General features: G+C 38.9%; 1 protein-coding gene across 7 annotated transcripts in view; it reads right to left on the bottom strand.

Moving 5' to 3' along the window:
* The window catches only part of LOC110985432 (membrane-associated phosphatidylinositol transfer protein 1-like), a 50,762-nt gene that overhangs the window by 19,074 nt on the left and 14,592 nt on the right, over positions 1-17,096 (bottom strand). For 6 of the 7 annotated variants that reach the window (XM_022246450.2, XM_022246449.2, XM_022246444.2 and 3 more), the window contains 5 exons: positions 16,278-16,440; positions 7,048-7,180; positions 5,905-6,108; positions 5,473-5,721; positions 4,592-5,008 (listed from right to left, as the gene is read on the bottom strand). In XM_022246450.2, coding sequence (XP_022102142.1) covers positions 4,592-5,008; positions 5,473-5,721; positions 5,905-6,108; positions 7,048-7,180; positions 16,278-16,355 — 1,081 coding nt within the window. In that variant the 5' untranslated portion in view covers positions 16,356-16,440. The remainder of the gene's footprint in view (positions 1-4,591; positions 5,009-5,472; positions 5,722-5,904; positions 6,109-7,047; positions 7,181-16,277; positions 16,441-17,096) is intronic. The other variant, XM_022246446.2, reaches the window with a different exon arrangement.

A 17,096-nucleotide genomic window follows, 5' to 3' on the forward strand; every position in this document is an offset into this window, starting at 1 on the left:
ACCACAAAATATCTCAGGAGTGAGCATCTTTGTGTCACAGACTTAACAGGTAATAAGCTTGAAAGAATGCATGCACATCAACTCAACAATAAAACGGATCAGCCAAAACATCTTGCTGACAAATTGCCTTCAAATAAAAAAAATCAAAAAGCAGAAGTTACACATCTGAGTGGTGAAGAACATTCAAAGACACATCTGATAAGTTTCATGATTACCGTAAAGTATGTAAAAAACAGTTATTCTACACGTACAATGAAGATAATGAAGAAGAGAATGAAGGTAAAAGAAACTTAATGAGCACAGACATCTCTGTTACCTGAGTAACCGTAACGGGACACTCTCTTCCAATCTTTTGACAAAAAAGGTAATGTTTAAGATATATAGCTGCCCTCTCCCTTTTTCCAACAGAACTGACAAACATTTTAGATAACAATCTCCAGTCTCCATGTCAACGTGTATATTTACTACTATTGGATTACTGTAGATTCATATGTGAACTGTATGCAGGAATATAGTACATGTACCCATACAACTGAGATAAATGTGTGACTCAGTCACATTTTAACACTGAGAAAGAATTCAGAGCCGTCATTTTTCCAAGAAGTACATGTTCAGGGACAGTCCATCGTTTGTGAATTGTTAACAAACAAGTGCTTATAACCTACAGAAAGGTGCTTTATAAATGACCTCATGAAGTCTGAGTTCAGTGAGTGGTGTGCATTCCGAGAAAAACAACATTCTAAGATCTTGATTTTTATATCAAACATTGCAGAGTCATTGCGCCTAAATTTAGTATTTAGGCCATGCTCTCATTCAGCAATCTGCAGCTATGCAGTGTTGCAAATTATAGCAACCGCGCATGAATTTGAATTGTGTCAATGCTTGCGCGATGCATGTGCTTTGCCAAATTGAAAATGAACCTCCAGCAAACGGCAATTTCCAAAAATGAGTCCTTAGAAAATACCAGTACATGTATCGTTAGAAGTGGCTTTCTTTCATTACTTTCTGCACAATAATAGCTTGCTTAAAAGAATTACCGATATTTCACAAGGAACTTATTCTCATAACTTTCTCTGAACGAAGTACAAGCAACAAGAATTTTGTTGCAGTAAATTTATGAACAGCTGAAAATGTGCCGCTGTACATGTACACTTTATGCCTGCCATCTAAAAAACATATGGATCTTGTACTGGGTACCGCATGCCCCTGGTATCAAGGCTTCAACTCTTAATTAACACAGTGTGCCGCAAATCAATTTTGAATAAGGTCAGCCCATTATGAGAATGCTCCAAGATGTCCCACTATCTTACACCCGCATCTCTCACATTCTATACATGTCTTTAATGGGCGTCACACAATGATAATGTTTTTCACCCACGCTTAATATCCCCTGCTTACATGGATTATACCGAAAATGAGCTACATGTACATGCATTAACTTGGTATGAGGAAATAACTTTCCCAGGCACACATTATGAAAATGCTTGCCTGAAAGCACAAATTAACATTTCCTGATAACAGCGGTAGCCACAAGAATATTTTTAATTAAGATATGTGAACGGTTGATGACAGCTCTCGGTGGGACAAAATTGCACGTACGGTGTATGAATGATAAACTGGTTCAAAATGAACACAGTTTCATCAAGGGCTGTGCCGCATCGATTCAATCAATTATCGAATATTCAAATATTTCTGAATTTGAATATTCGAATGCAAACTTCATGAAAAAGAAAGGAAAATTCTCGTCTGTTATAAATAAGAAAAATTGCACTATGGAGGCTTGTTTCAAATTCAAGCAGTCAAATGAAAAGTAACAGAAATCTTACAAAGATTCAAAAAATAAACACATTAAAAGGAATAGGAATCTTGCTAAATCGTGGCTGGAGATACTCCAACAAGTGTAGATGTCATGGAGATATCCTAAAACATCGGTATCTCAGTACCATTTATCCGTACATGTAGATGCCCTGTACACGATACATGAACAAAGATCAATGCTCATGTTTATCTGGATTTGAAGCAGATTCGTTTGTGCATTACAAGCCATCTACGGACAATGTCAATGTGAATACACTGGTACATGTACGTGTATATGGTTAATTCCATGATAAAATTGGTTGGCTTAACCAATAAAATTGTTCATATTACTGGTATATAATGGCCTACCAGTACAAATGGTACAAACAAGAATGAATCTGCTATCAAATGATATGAATGACTGGAAAAATTCCTCTCCACGGCTAAAAATAAAGTACCAGTACATCTTGTTTTCTAAATCTTTGAAATGACAAGGTTCATGTACATTCAAATTGGGATAAGATTTGGGGGAAAAATGGAAAGTTTTGGAAACAATGGCATCATTCGAAAAATCCTCAAAGATAATCCACATTTACTTCTAAGAACTCGGAATGAAAGGTAGTGGAAAAATGCGCAATATCCAATGAGAAAATTTCAATATGCACGCCATCTGAGTACATGTACGTGACCATCATGTGAATGATATGAGCGAAACGTCCTTAAAGACCAAGGAAAAAGACCTATTTAAAATCAAAATTATAATTGCTGAATCTGTGAGTTTGAGATATCAAAAGGCTCTCCCTGCCTTACACAAACATATCAAAAAGCTCTTCCTGCCTTACACAAACTCACAGTTCAAAGCTGGCAAAAAGCCATCTGCTAACAGACAAATAAACAAAAGCACTATAAATGTGACTAAACAAAGGCCTGGCGAATTCATTGGTGATTTCTGCATTTTAATTTGATTTCCAACCTCGGCGCTGGATGGGTTTTCCTAGAAATCAGAGTTAAGAGCATCGAGACCTGACATCCAACCGCTCAGCTTTCTGCGAGGTTATTAAATTAACTGGTACTTGTACATGTAGACGTACCATGCATGCGTAACCAGTTATACAACCTCTCACTCACAAGGAAAATTGCAAAAATCTTTTCAATCAATGTATTTGATTTAGGGGCCATGACAAACGACAAACACCTGAAAATCAGAGCAGAAAAGTTCTGTTTTCAGGTGTTGGTTTTATCCAAACATATATTTGTCTCATTAAACAAGTGATCGAAAGAAGAAGATGAAAAAGAAAAAATTCCAAAATGATTACGTCAGGTTCTTTTGCAAGTGTTGAATTATCTTTTCTCGAGCCTACATTTTCTTCCATCTTACAGTATTGATGGATCGAGGCCAACACTACATGGTCCAGCAACTACATGTCTTACTAGACACACAGACACTTTGATAAGGACCATAGGACAATGTATGAGTGAGGTGCATGTACAAATGATAGTCATGATGGGTAAAATTCGAATTGTATTCAAGTGCAAAGCTGGTGTCACTGTGTTCCTACTGAATGCTGGATTTTCGTCGATTTAGAACAGGTTCCTTGTAAAAATATTGACAGAGTTAAGAGCTTTACTGAGCAAGCTCTCAGAATCTAAAATCATATTTCCTACTATGGCCTTGAATTGAACATTAGCCAAAAGCAGTTATGCAGTCATACAATAAAATACACTAGTACATACAGATGTGGTCTGCTCTTCTGTCACAGATTTTGAGAAATCTACTTAGCAAAGAAACGACTCATAAGAGTGGCAGCTGGCCAACCGTGACATCGCAAACATTTAATCGGATTATGAATCTCAATTGGAAGACAGAACACTGATGACATTTCTACACAACTGCACAAGTCAGTCTGGCATGTCAATGTCACAGGAAAATAAATTGTCACGCTGGTGTGAGCTGTAACGCATTGTACATAAACGCATACTTGAACCGGCAAAAACACAAATAAACAGTCACCTTTAATTTTTTATACATTCTACTAAACATTCATCATGCCCACGAAGGATTCCTGTGACAGATCTGAGCTGTTTGAGGAGTGCACAAGCTCAGTGCTTCTTAATGCAAAGAGCTGACCCAAGTGCAATAATTAAAATCTTGCCCTCTTGGGTACATACATGTACAATACAATGCAACTGAAAGTTGACTTATGAAAAAGAGTTTCGCGGATTTCAAACAGGTAGGAAAAGACTTTATGGATTTTCACACAGGTGGGAAAAGATTTTTATGGATTTTCACACAGGTGGGAAAAGGATTTTCACACATTTTCACACAAGTGGTCCAAATGATTTGGATGTCTTTTCAAACAAGTAGGAAAAAAATTCACACCATGTGAAATGTCACAGTGAATTCTGTTCACAAATTTTCCATTCTTGTTCACAGTGATCACTTTCAACTAAATGTCCTGAACATGTTCACGTGTACATGTATGTGAACATGCATGTATGGTACACCATTACAGGTGTGAAGGCATGGTAAAACAATCTCTCAAGAAGGCCAATGGGCAACAGGACAAATTCTTTTGTAACCTCACTGACTGATCAAGAAGCTAAATTTTGCAGAATTTCATATGTTTTGTCCAATATTTACCATCAAGGGCACACCGATTCGAACAGAAAGCTGCAAGTAGATTTGATTTCACTTTTCAAAATCTATATTTGAATAATTTTCTCCAACATACTTTTGCTGTAGAACTGCTTTGAATCTTTTAAAATATACCAATTTTACTTATGAGCTTCCTACCTCGTCTTTCAGTTGACAGTCTCTTGGACAACCTGCGAGTTCCGAGATTCATTGATCCCACTGCTATCTCGGTATCTTCAAGACTAATGGGTACGTCATCTGTCATGAAGTCACTGCAAACAGAGTCCATCTGTGCATCACGTAGCCGGTTCCCAGCTTGTGTGGTGGCTGGCGACCGGTCCGGGCTGGGCGTGTCTTGAAACTCCAGTTTCTGCAGCTCATTGTTCTTCTCGTTGGTGAAGTCGTTGTGGGCTAAGTCTTGGCCCGTCTCGTCCAAATGAGCTTCTGCCATCTTCTCCATTAGTTCCTTGGCTGCCTCCCGTTCTAACTGCCGGATGTCCTCGATGGTCAGTCCTACCCATTCATCCTGCCAGCACCACGCCTGTCGGTGGGCGTGTAGCATGGTTCTGTTCAAGGCTTAAGGGTACATGAACAGAAAGAGGACTGATTCATTTATTTATCAATATTTCTCTTGCTTGGTCTGCAAGTCTGTAGAATGATGTGTTGTTGACAACTTTGACACCAACCTTGTTCAACACTGTCCATGGACTCTTTACATAAAATGCTAAAACATATATAAACTGTATGTCTACGATCACACCAAGTTTCAATCATATCTCCAGCAGCACTGTCAAGACTGGAGGAAGGGCAGACCTCCCATCTCACCTGTTACAGCTGAGGAACTAAAGCTGAAATATACAAAATATATTCCGAGAATTTCACTTTAACTTTTTGACAAAGACGCATGATGTAAGCCACTCCTTCCTCTAGACAAAATTTGCATATAATATACTTGTAAACCTAAATAAGAAAGTGACTGGATTCACCTCAGACTGGGTTACAAGGATGAAATCAACCACAAGGCATAATTTTTGACTTACCTACATCATGGATAAACTTCTCTATTCTATTCTGCATCCCCCAATATCTGAACTCCACTTTGCAGAGTTTGTAGGCACACATGATATCTGTGCAGCCTCCGATGGGGACAAGTTTCCCGTCGTTGTCCAGAGTAATCCAATCGTTGGTCAGTGGGCCACGGCCCGTCTTCTTAGAAACATATATCTTAGGGTCTTCGTCTTTCTTGTAGTCACTACTGGAAATCGGGTCTTTGACCATGTCGATGAATTCTAAAGTGAGGAGAATATTGAGGAATTAAACACAAACTCAGCGATAAATAGTTTAAAATATCGAAATCCAAATCTGTTGAGCAGGTGTACCTGGTTGGACAATAATTTTTCACGGTCTATTCATTTCTCTGGAACATCGCTTGTTGATAAACAATTCTGAAGAAATGGAAAGGCACAACATACCTACTAATCTACTTTTACACTCAGCTGTAGGTAAATTAAAGACATTCTCTTGATGGCCAGCATCAGGAAAATATTTGGTCTCAACCTCCACAGAGAATTTCTCCACAAACGGGCAGGTGTATCGGGTCTTGGTGTAAGGGTAAGCATTCCAGGATTCCTCCTCGACTCGCAGAGCTGTCTTGGGAAGTATTGCACGAAACCAGCCTGCCAGCGGGATAAGGAGATTGGGAGGGGTCAACAAGCCACTTGCAAGTTTAATTGGACTGGTGCACAGGTTTATGTATTTGTGCATCTGCACGTGCAAGGCCACAGTAAGAGGGTGTGGTATCTGGGCAGCTTCTGCACATCCCAGAGATTGTTTCTGAAAAAAATCTTCTAAATGCACGTAAGTACCGGTAACTTCTACAGTGGTGAATTCAGCATTTCAATGGAAGGAGGAAAGTGCAAACGGCATTAAATGAAGAAGGCCATTCCAACTGGAGGGGAACCTGCACAAACCTGAATGAGTAGACCTAGGTTTATTTTTGGGAGAATTTTTCTTTAAAGTTATTAACCACTTCGCCCCGGGACGCGGCTAGACACGCTGTAAAAATTGAGATCCTCAGCCCGCTTTTCAGCTATTATTCTCGGCCCACGCTCGAGCGAACACGGTGAAAGAAGGCAGACCCTGGCTCTTGTACATATGGTAATTGGCCTTTCTGTGCAGCCCAGAAATGAAAAGACCGAATTTGCATCATAATCACCAACTTCACAATAGTCCCCACTTTAAAAAGAGGCAAAGGGAATGTGGAAGCGTGAGTAGAGCCGCATGCCACCGAACAATCAGCCTTTTCACCATGTAATTCAAAGCGTGCAGAGCACACAGGGCCACAAACCGAGAATTTGCGCTACCTAATTTGCGCTGCCTAATTTGCGGTTTGGCAGGTGGCCTTCGTGGCCACGCGCGGCTGGAATTCTTGGAGTCGGCTTTCCGAAGAAATTCCCGGTGCAAAGGGGTTAACCAGTTGAAGGCAAAGGCAGAAGGAAAAAGACAAAAGAAAGAGAAAAAAAGACAAACAAGAAAAAATGGGTGGGAGGGAGGAGAGGGGAGACACCATGTAACACTGACATACGTTTATTATTGTCCAAGATAAGAGAACCCACCTGGTAGGTGGCTGCCTATGTGATAGACTTTGTGTGTGTACTGGCCTCTACCTCCTGGCCCATCCTCGTAGGGTTGGTTGATGAGAATCTCAACGCCGCTACCAGCTCCGCTGCTCTCCTGCCGACTCTTTTTCTGTGGGGAAAACAGACAAGAATCCATACATCTTTCTTCCTCAAAAGCCATTTCGCATCATGTCAAATTTCACTTTTCTCTGCATTAATATTTTGGATGATGGTGGCATGGGTTTGGTCTATCATGACTGAAGTCCCTAATCAATTTTACTTCAAACTTGATATATCCTCCATCTTTTTTCCTTACAGAAGGCACAATGTCTGTGAGATTTCCATCTGTTTCCAATTTCCCCCTTTCCTATCCACGATCTAATATCGCCTTTTTTCACAGCTTGTTCAGGAATTCCTCAAATGCAAAGGGAAAAGTGTAGTTGAGATAAGTTTCCTGATATCTTATCAGAAGCCTTTGGGTCTTTTGAGTAGGGCAGAGACAAGAACTGTCTTGCAGAAGGGCATACTCAGCAAGCTGTTACAGTGTGAATTGTGTTTTTAAAAAATGCCTGAATGCCCTTCCATCCGGCAGATGGCAAAACATAAGGACCTGTACATGGCCCCAGGTGGCCTATTCAAGCAAACCCAAGATTTTCACACGGATTCACATTGAGGTGTGTAGTCATGCTCCTCTTTTTTCATCAAAAAGGACAAAAACCGATATCCTCTTTGGGTGACAGAAATGCGTGCGCATGGTTGTATGTGACAGAAATAGTACTGAAGCATCTTCCAATGACAAATTGTATTTTGTGTTATCAGTTCAGATGACAAGCTGTCAGGTAGGCCTAATTGGATTTATAAAGTTAATCTCTCTTGCATCAATAATAACAAAGTCCTACTATTAAAGACTTGAACAATAATGAATCCAACAACATAATTAAAATCAGGTGTTGTTAAAAAGACCTATTAATTAAGATACAGTAATCTACTGTGTATACAAGCACTGTACTTCTCAAGTGCATAGAAAAATACGGGTAGTTGATGCTACTACATGTACGTTTGAATCATCGGGCACCTCTCCGAGAACCCAGCAAGAATTAAAAAAAAAAAAGAAGCGCTTATGTTAATGGTGGAGATAATGACCATTGCCACATCTTTGTGTACATGTATGGCTACATGTACTGGTATACGTGTATATAGATACATATATATAAATTAAAACAAGTGTTCAAAAACATTTAAATGTGGAAAAATGATGCATTACGAGCAGTCAGTGAACCTTCTCTGCCCCTTGCATCTGATAAGTACCAGTATTTGTTGCTATGAAACCATTTGCAGGTACATGTACTGTACATATGTACATGTATCTTAAGTGTTACCCCAATGATTGGAAATATATAAAGACTACCAGCAACACAGTACATGTATCCTCATTTAACCCCGTGCTATGGCATGAAAACCAATAAAAACAACTGTAAAAATTAAAGTGCAGATGTATGAAAAAAATGTCCTTTTTTTGTAAGCATAGCGGTACCTGGAGTGGTTCTCATGTGCGTATGAACAGTTGTACAAGATGTTATACGTGTACATGAATCTCACACACTTGAAGGATCCACACAACACCATCTCTTTAAATACAATTTCCAAAAATAATTAATCCCAACTCAGATGAAATTGCCCCCATTTTTTTATTTATAACTGCCACACCTCCATCCAGCCTAGGATGACTCCCTAACAATGCCTACCTCTGGACGTGGTTAAAAATTGATTGATTGCCCTGCAACCTGTAAACAATGCGGGTAAGCGTATTGGTGCCACACGGCACTCGCATGGTACTTAATCATGTGAGTCACAGCAAAACTGGCTAAGAGAGAAAGGGGTAGGAAGGGGAAAAAAGGGGAATCTGTGTAAAACAAAAAGGGTGCAGGAATTGCAGACTGTTACAAAGGGTTGTATTCGAGTCCATTAAAAGGCCAGTCACAAGGCCAGTCAAAAGGCCAGTAAAAGGCCAGTCACAAGGCCAGTCAAAAGGCCAGTCAAAAGGGGGCAAGTCAAAAGTCCAGTCACAAGGCCAGTCACAAGGCCTGTCAAAAGGCCAGTCAAAAGTCCAGGCACAAGGCCAGTCAAAAGGGGGCCAGTCAAAAGTCCAGTCACAAGGCCAGTCACAAGGCCTGTCAAAAGGCCAGTCAAAAGTCCAGGCACAAGGCCAGTCAAAAGGCCAGTCAAAAGTCCAGTAAAAAGGCCAGTCAAAAGTCCAGTCACAAGGCCAGTCATACATGTAAGTAACAGGGTGAACGATGACAAAGGAATGTTTTTGTCACAGCTCATTTGAGTAGCTTGTTAATTGGCTTAAGACTGAATGACTTTCGATAGACTTTTGATGGACTTACAGGGACTTGTGATGGACTTACAGGGACTTGCAGGGACTTGTGATGGACTTACAGGGACTTATAGGGACTTGTGATGGACTTACAGGGACTTGCAGGGACTTGTGATGGACTTGCAGGGACTTGTGATGGACTTACAGGGACTTTTAGGGACTTGTGATGGACTTAAAGGGACTTGTGATGGACTGGAATACAACACTACTACTACAGGTGAATGTACCTGCATGAGTACTATCAGTTCATGATGTGAATGATGTTTACATACTTGTTACCAGGTTATGGGGACAACATGTATTGAAAAACAAATGTTATGAGGAGCAAAGCATTATGGGAACAAAATTATGTCCCCATAACTTTGTCCTGACTTTCCTCACAGATGAAATTAATACAGTGGAAGCCCACACATACGAACATGTACAGGAGTAGGTATGCGTTAACTGCGTATATGGATCTACCATGCAGGTAAGATGTGAGAATGCAGTATTGTAAATGGGTACTTCCAGAAATTAGGCGTCCATTTTTGTGTGTGTGTGTCCCTGTCACATCTGACGTGATTTTGTCAGTTCATAACACATTTTCTAACTTCCAAGAGTGATGAATTTATGCAAATTACCTGCCAAACTAATAGTAATGGTTTAAAATCAATTCCAGAGATATTTCCATGTCAAATAACAAAGGTCCAATGTGACAGGGCCATACATGTACATGTAGAAATGTCCCACTTTTTGGACCCCTAATTTCTGGAAGTACCCAAATACAAGGCAAGTTTGTGTGCTTCGATCATGAACAATGTACATGTACATGTAGAAATGTCCCACTTTTTGGACCCCTAATTTCTGGAAGTACCCAAATACAAGGCAAGTTTGTGTGCTTCAATCATGAACAATGTACATGTACATGTCATCTACAGTATGTACATATATGCAAATTACGAGAATAAACTGCATTTACACGTAAAAGGGCAGTTCCTGTGTTTTTTTCCTAAGACCTTTTCTACGAAATCCATTAACAAAAATTTGCTGCCTTTGAGGTCAGAATTAATAAGCAGGCTTCAAAATGGTGTACAGAGTACGGTACTTGCAGATTCAAGATACATGAACATGTATGTGTACGTGTACGTATGCAGGCATTCTTTAGAGTTTGTTCGAGCGCATTTCATCTGTTTACCCACTGCTAAAATTAAAAGCAGCTGCATGTTTTCCTCTAAGCCGACATCCTACCGGTAGAGTCCATTAAAATCTACTCTTAGCTGTTACAGTCAGTGATGAGCACCTGGAATACATGAACCGTAATATTAATTCCAATTAACATCAGTCCATCAAGAAATCTCCTGACTGGTACCCTTCTAAAGTACCAGGGCGAACCAATACGTACATCACTGACAAATCTCAAATCTTCCAATTTGTCCAGCTCTGTGCTGCATGTCATAAACTGAAACTATTACAGAATTATTGGCATTTTGTGTCAGCACAAACAACCGCATACCCTGGTATTTGCACTGTTATGTATTTGAAGCAGAAAGAAATAATTAACGTCAGTTTCAAATCACGGTGTGTATTTACATGTATGAGAGTTCTGCATGCCTACTGGGTATGCAGGCTTAAAATATCAAAGATTTTTATGCACTCCTTTATCATAATCAATCACATTTTTACGAGAATTTTTACGAGGGAGGTGCAATGCTGGGATGAGGTAAGTAGGCAAACTGGAATGCGCATGATACACTGTACATGTACATGTACCCTACGTCATTAATATCTTGCATCAATGGTTTCCCCTCTGCTATGTAAAGCATTTACACAAGAACATGGTTTCCTAGTATTAAATGAAAACTGAAATGACAATTTCATTATGAAATAATCACTGGACAAAATTACACATAGTGCAACTTTAATTATTTTGCTTCAGTTCTGCCAAATCCAAGAACCGCTGCAAAAGAAGAATGTTTCCAAGTGAATGCTGTGCAGGGCAAATTATAATTTCCTTCTTCACAATGGATTTGAATGAACAGGACGCAAATTTATGTAAAATTTCAATAGATAGTGTATGTGACCTCCACAGAGTTCAGAACAAACACCCAGCTGCTGATCTAGTATCAAGTTTAACTTGATGTTAAAAGTGATGCTAAGGGGCAAATAATGATTGGTTTCTGCAATCCCAACTGTTCTATGTAAACACAGCTTATGTAGACACATATTGTCAAGATTAACCCTTAACTCTTTCAGGAAAAGTACCCAACCAAAGCCGAAATCCCACACTCTGTTGTCTGTTGCTTAATTCCAATCTCAGGCATTATGGAGATGATATCAGGGTTCTTCCCCCCTTTTTTTGACTCAGTCCACCTCTCCCCAAAAAGCACACACATCCACATTCACTGTTAAACAACAGTTCCAAAGAGATTGTGCAATTATATAAATTCCAAAGGAGTTCAAATTTCTGACAAGTAAAAAAAATTCAAATTTCCCAAACATAAAAAATCAATTGTCTTAACAAATTGATATCCCTCTCATTTTTCAAAAACCTCTAACACATTTTGGTCCATTTTGTGCTATTGTTTTAAGAATGCTGACCACACAGCTTGAATTTATTCCTCATTGACTTGGACTTAACAGCAGTAGAACATGTGCGACGTTAGTAACACTTTAATATTCCACAAAAATGGGCAAGATGGGGGAAGGGGGCTAGACACTTATTGTTCATGAAATGGCTTCTGATAGTAACCATAATACTAAGGTCGAGTTTGCCACAACTGTAAGATTCAAGTCTGATTGTACAGAGAGAATACACAAGATTGCCATGCCTGAAATGACACTCTACAATTTAGCTGGAAGCACTGAGTGATGACGAATGGAGACTTTGCATTCAGGCAATAACGCTTTGGCATCGCCTCACTGTACCTTGTAATTTATTCAACCTTTTCCGTCCAATGAGGGAAGTTCTGTGCTATTGGCACATAATGGTGCATTTGTGAAAGCAGTTATTTTCTTTTCGATTCGAAGGAACAATGTGATATTACATGTGATTTTCTGATCATGCATGCACATGACTGATACAGTTGAGGGCCATGTAGAGACGTCGTGTTAGAAGGAATGGTACATGTAACTAGGCTGCGCCAAACAAAATTAAGCAAGCTTACATATTTTATACCGTGATTATCACGAATGCGTGCAGAATGCAAGAAAATGATTTTTTCCAGATGTGTAATAGCCAGATAAATACATCACTTTAAAGTAGTATTTGTGATAAAGAATACGCAGAATGATAACTGTAGATCAAGTTTTTGTCCATTTGAACCTACATGTATTTACACAAATTTCTTGCAGTGTCTTGGGCCATTTTTCGTAGAGCTGCAACGTGTAAAGCACTACTTAGCAAACAGATTTCACAATCAGCCCAACTTCTGCTTAGTACCAGTCACAGGCAAATATACCGTGCATATAATTTTGGCTGGTGACCTGCAGAGCAATAATTTTCTTTGTGTAGCAAATTTCTGTTCTGTACCCTTCCCACAAACATGTACACATACAACCTGATGATAACGTCTCGGTGCAAGCGAGCTTTTATTGGTCAATCAACTGGAAATTTCCAGAAACATACCACTAAATGTACCCAGTGTTTTGCTTTTACTGTGTCTGCTGTTACATGTAGATTTCTCAGTTTTACATACACAGATATTCTGTACATACCCCAGCTAGTACTGACATGTACATTTCAGAAATTTGCTGAGGAACATTTGATGAATTAATTAATCAATCCGGTAATACTCCAATTCAATGTAGCTGCATGTACATGTACGTAGATGTGTGTCTCTAGTTGGGCTATCAATACTGGTAAATCCACTTACATGTAATTACATGCAAAGCATCTGTAATTGAGCATGGTGTACAATGTACATAATTTAGACATTCTGTTTTATTTAGGACAATACAAAAGTACCAGCATGTGCATAGATTCAACTTAAATGTATTTGTTTTTGTTTGCTAGATAAAAATACATGTATATACATCTCAAAACAGACAAAAATGATGAAATGACAGTCATGCCCAGTGGATCCACAGGAAATTGAAATTAAATGGCCAATTATTTTAGGTTTACATAGTGAAGTTCTTGAAACTGCACAGGTGAGGTACATGCATCTCTGGAACGAACACTGCAAAGCTAGATATAATAGCTTCTACAGTTGCTTTGGGATTCTCTGACCTACAGCAGTTTAAAGCAGTTGCCATGGTGATTTTCTCTGAAACATTTCATTCTGATAGCACGGTTGCATGTAATGTACATGTCACCAAGATTTGACATCCATCCAACTGAAGGGCAAATACTGGTATTTGTAAACGTTCTCATAAAATACTAAACAAAGAAAGATTCTGCATAAATGAATCTATTACACACGTCCTTGTACTGGTACATACATGTGGCTTTCTTCTGACCCCAAATATGAGACAAATAGCCAACGCACAAGAACTCCATATGGATATGTACATTTACGTACATGTACCTATTGCACGATACAGACGCTTTAGGATCACCCATGAATAGCTTGGAGCATTCAAGTACACAATGTACATGTAATAACGTTTAGCGTGTATGGAGCTACGTGTGTAATAACGAAGCTGATAGTGTCGTGTGCACGGTCAGTGTAACCTAAAACTGTCAGCCGTCTCACTGCCATTACATTATGATCCAATTAATAATACATGCACCTGCTATCTACGGTGTTTGGCAGCATACTGTCAACTTTGAAGTTGACAACTGGTTGGTTTCTGTGTCTACAAGTACATGTACATGTCTCAGGATTCAATACCAGAATTTTTTACAACTTTTTGGCCAAAAAGCTGCCTGAATCTAGTAAAATCTACTCTGGTGAGACTGAGTATTGACTTGATGGAAATTCTTTGCAATTTGCAATTCGAACCAATTTTGAAAGTATGCAATCCTGTCACTATAATGTCTTGTATCTTACATGATCAAGATAAACCAGTTTGATTTGAATAGACTTTGTACGCTTAGAACGCTTAAGATTTACAGAGACTCTGGAAAATACCAGTCTTTAATTCAAAGTAGCAAAGCATGTGACATTGGCGTTGAGTTCTGTAGGCCTACATGTACATGTACATATAGTCTGATTCAGCAGGCATCATACCGGTACTTTTTCACTGTGGGTTCCACTTGATTTTGTTCAATTATGAAAGGTTTCACATTTTACTATAAATGTACCGGTATATATATACATGTACGTATAGGATTCTGTTAGATTTGACATGCTCAAGACTTTGCTCTTCAATGAAAGCTTTAACTGCATTGTCATTTGATTCACGAGAAAAGACTACAGCCTTTTCATACTTCATGTAAATGACCAATGTCCAGACACAATCACAGCGAAATTCAGCCCAACTGTAATCAGTGATGTGCTCGAGTCCCCCTCATCTGAGTCCAAGCCAAGCTGCATCATGAAGGCTCTAGTCAAAGTTTCTGTCAGAATATGGCTAAAACTAATTTCCAAACTGTCACTAAAAAGCATGCTCCAAAGCCGGTTATGAAAGCACTATCAGAGCACAACACATTTACTGGTCAGATTAAAAAATTATTATTTATGTACATGTACATTTGGCCAAATTACAAGAACACTTGCTTACACGTAACTCGTTTTCAGGCAGTCTGTTTTCAAGGTTAATGTATCCTCTTTGAAATTTGTCTTTTCTTCGTAGTGGTCTAACGACTTACATGTATTTGGTCAAAGCTTGTAACTGATATTTTTCTATTCACTTCTACACGTACATGTAATACTTTTGCATTTGAAACAAAACGAAGCAAAGGCAACATGCAAGAACTTTTATTTGTATCATTTTATCTTGAATTTCTTGTCAACTTCTACCAGTATTTTCAAAGCGTCTGTTATCCAACACCTTTTATTCACAGAAACAAAAAAACACACACCAAAATTTGAGATATAAATGATAAGTGAGTAGGAGAGATCTTTTAGACTGTAATACTTTCCTATAATCTGCTCTGGCATCAGATATCGTTTCAGTCAACTATTCATATTGTATCGAGTGCTTAGTGTTCGTGTAAATAATAATTCCTTTCTACCAGAGCTAGATGGTCTTGGGCATTGCCCTTTCAATGTTCCAATCTACAATATACATGTAATGTCTACACTGGAAATCCTCATAAATGAAATTCCTGTGAGGTGTCCAATTGGTTTGTCACCATTTTGTGTAGAAATCGAACAGTTTGCTTGGTAACCAGCAAGGTGATATACCTGGTATCCAGCTTTTTGTGTAGAAATCGAACAGTTTGCTTGGTAACCAGCAAGGTGATATACCGGGTATCCAGCTTTTTGTGTAGAAATCGAACAGTTTGCTTGGTAACCAGCAAGGTGATATATCTGGTATCCAGCTTTTTGTGTAGAAATCGAACAGTTTGTTGGTAACCAGCAAGGTGATATACCGTGTATCCAGCTTTGACACCTTCCAATAAATGATGCTATGTTTTGAATTCCCTTGCTCACACTTTAGAAATGCCCACACAGGCCTACCGGCTAACTTGAACCACTTAATTTTTAATCACCATTAGAGTAACAAGTAACGTTTACCATTAGGAATGGTGAGGGTACCGGTATGTGTAAACCACTTGGAAAACGGTGCATTTATATCACTGCTTTGTGCAGTTATTTCAAAACCTACACGTACATGTGCGTACAGACAAGCATATTGATATGAAATGTACAATGCTTACAGTGTGTGGGATAAAATAACCTCCTAGTGTTTACGAACTGCCTTTATGTATGAATCCCTATACATGTACATGTAAGTAAACCAGGTCAGCCCTTGGTCTTACCTGTATCATGTAGAGCTGGGCTATCCGATATTCCTCCACACTGAGTGGTAGGGGGATGCGATATTCTTTGATCAACATGGCTGATGGCTAACTAATTGCCTTCCCCCTGAGTACGTCAGTCTTAGCTACTGCTACATTGATGGTGCTCTGGTGATAATCTGCCCTTTAGATCAAACGAAAATTGACAAAAGAATGGCTTACATGTAGTTGTTATCAAAATCATCAATGACTTCATTTGATGTTTTCAAAAATGAGGAAGGCTTACACAGGCATTGTACAAGTCCTTGGAGACCAAAAATGTTTTTTAAACTGTAGAAATCAAGCTACCGATGACTGGTCCCGCTACATGTACTATTTAGTGAAAAAAAAATGAACAGAGCAAAACAGAAAGAAACTAAAAAAAAAAAAAACCGGCAATGATTTTGGTGGAGCTGCTGAGCCGTGTGACTTTTCACATAATGTAGACTGAAAGAGAAGAACATGGATAAACAATGCATCTCTTTACCTGCATTTCCCTCTACATTCTAAACTTACCACAGCAGAATTTGCAATGTCTTAAAATTTCTTAGCATTTTCTTTTCTGAACCTGAAGAGTCCTTCAAGCTTGCAAGCATTTCCACAATCTTCCTACAAGAAAATATTTCACATACATGTACTGTACATGTACCGGTAATTTACAAACTTGTGCCGAGTTACAAGTACTGTACCTCATGAGGACACTATCGATCACTCTGTTCCAACAACATACATGTAGATAATACATGTACTTAAAAGTCTTGTTCTTGTATTTAAAGAGTTTGTTCTCCATGTACATGAACA

Source organism: Acanthaster planci, linkage group LG09, assembly GCF_054643075.1.
Source record: "Acanthaster planci isolate LZ-2023a linkage group LG09, COTS_SCS, whole genome shotgun sequence".
Taxonomy (NCBI): domain Eukaryota; kingdom Metazoa; phylum Echinodermata; class Asteroidea; order Valvatida; family Acanthasteridae; genus Acanthaster; species Acanthaster planci.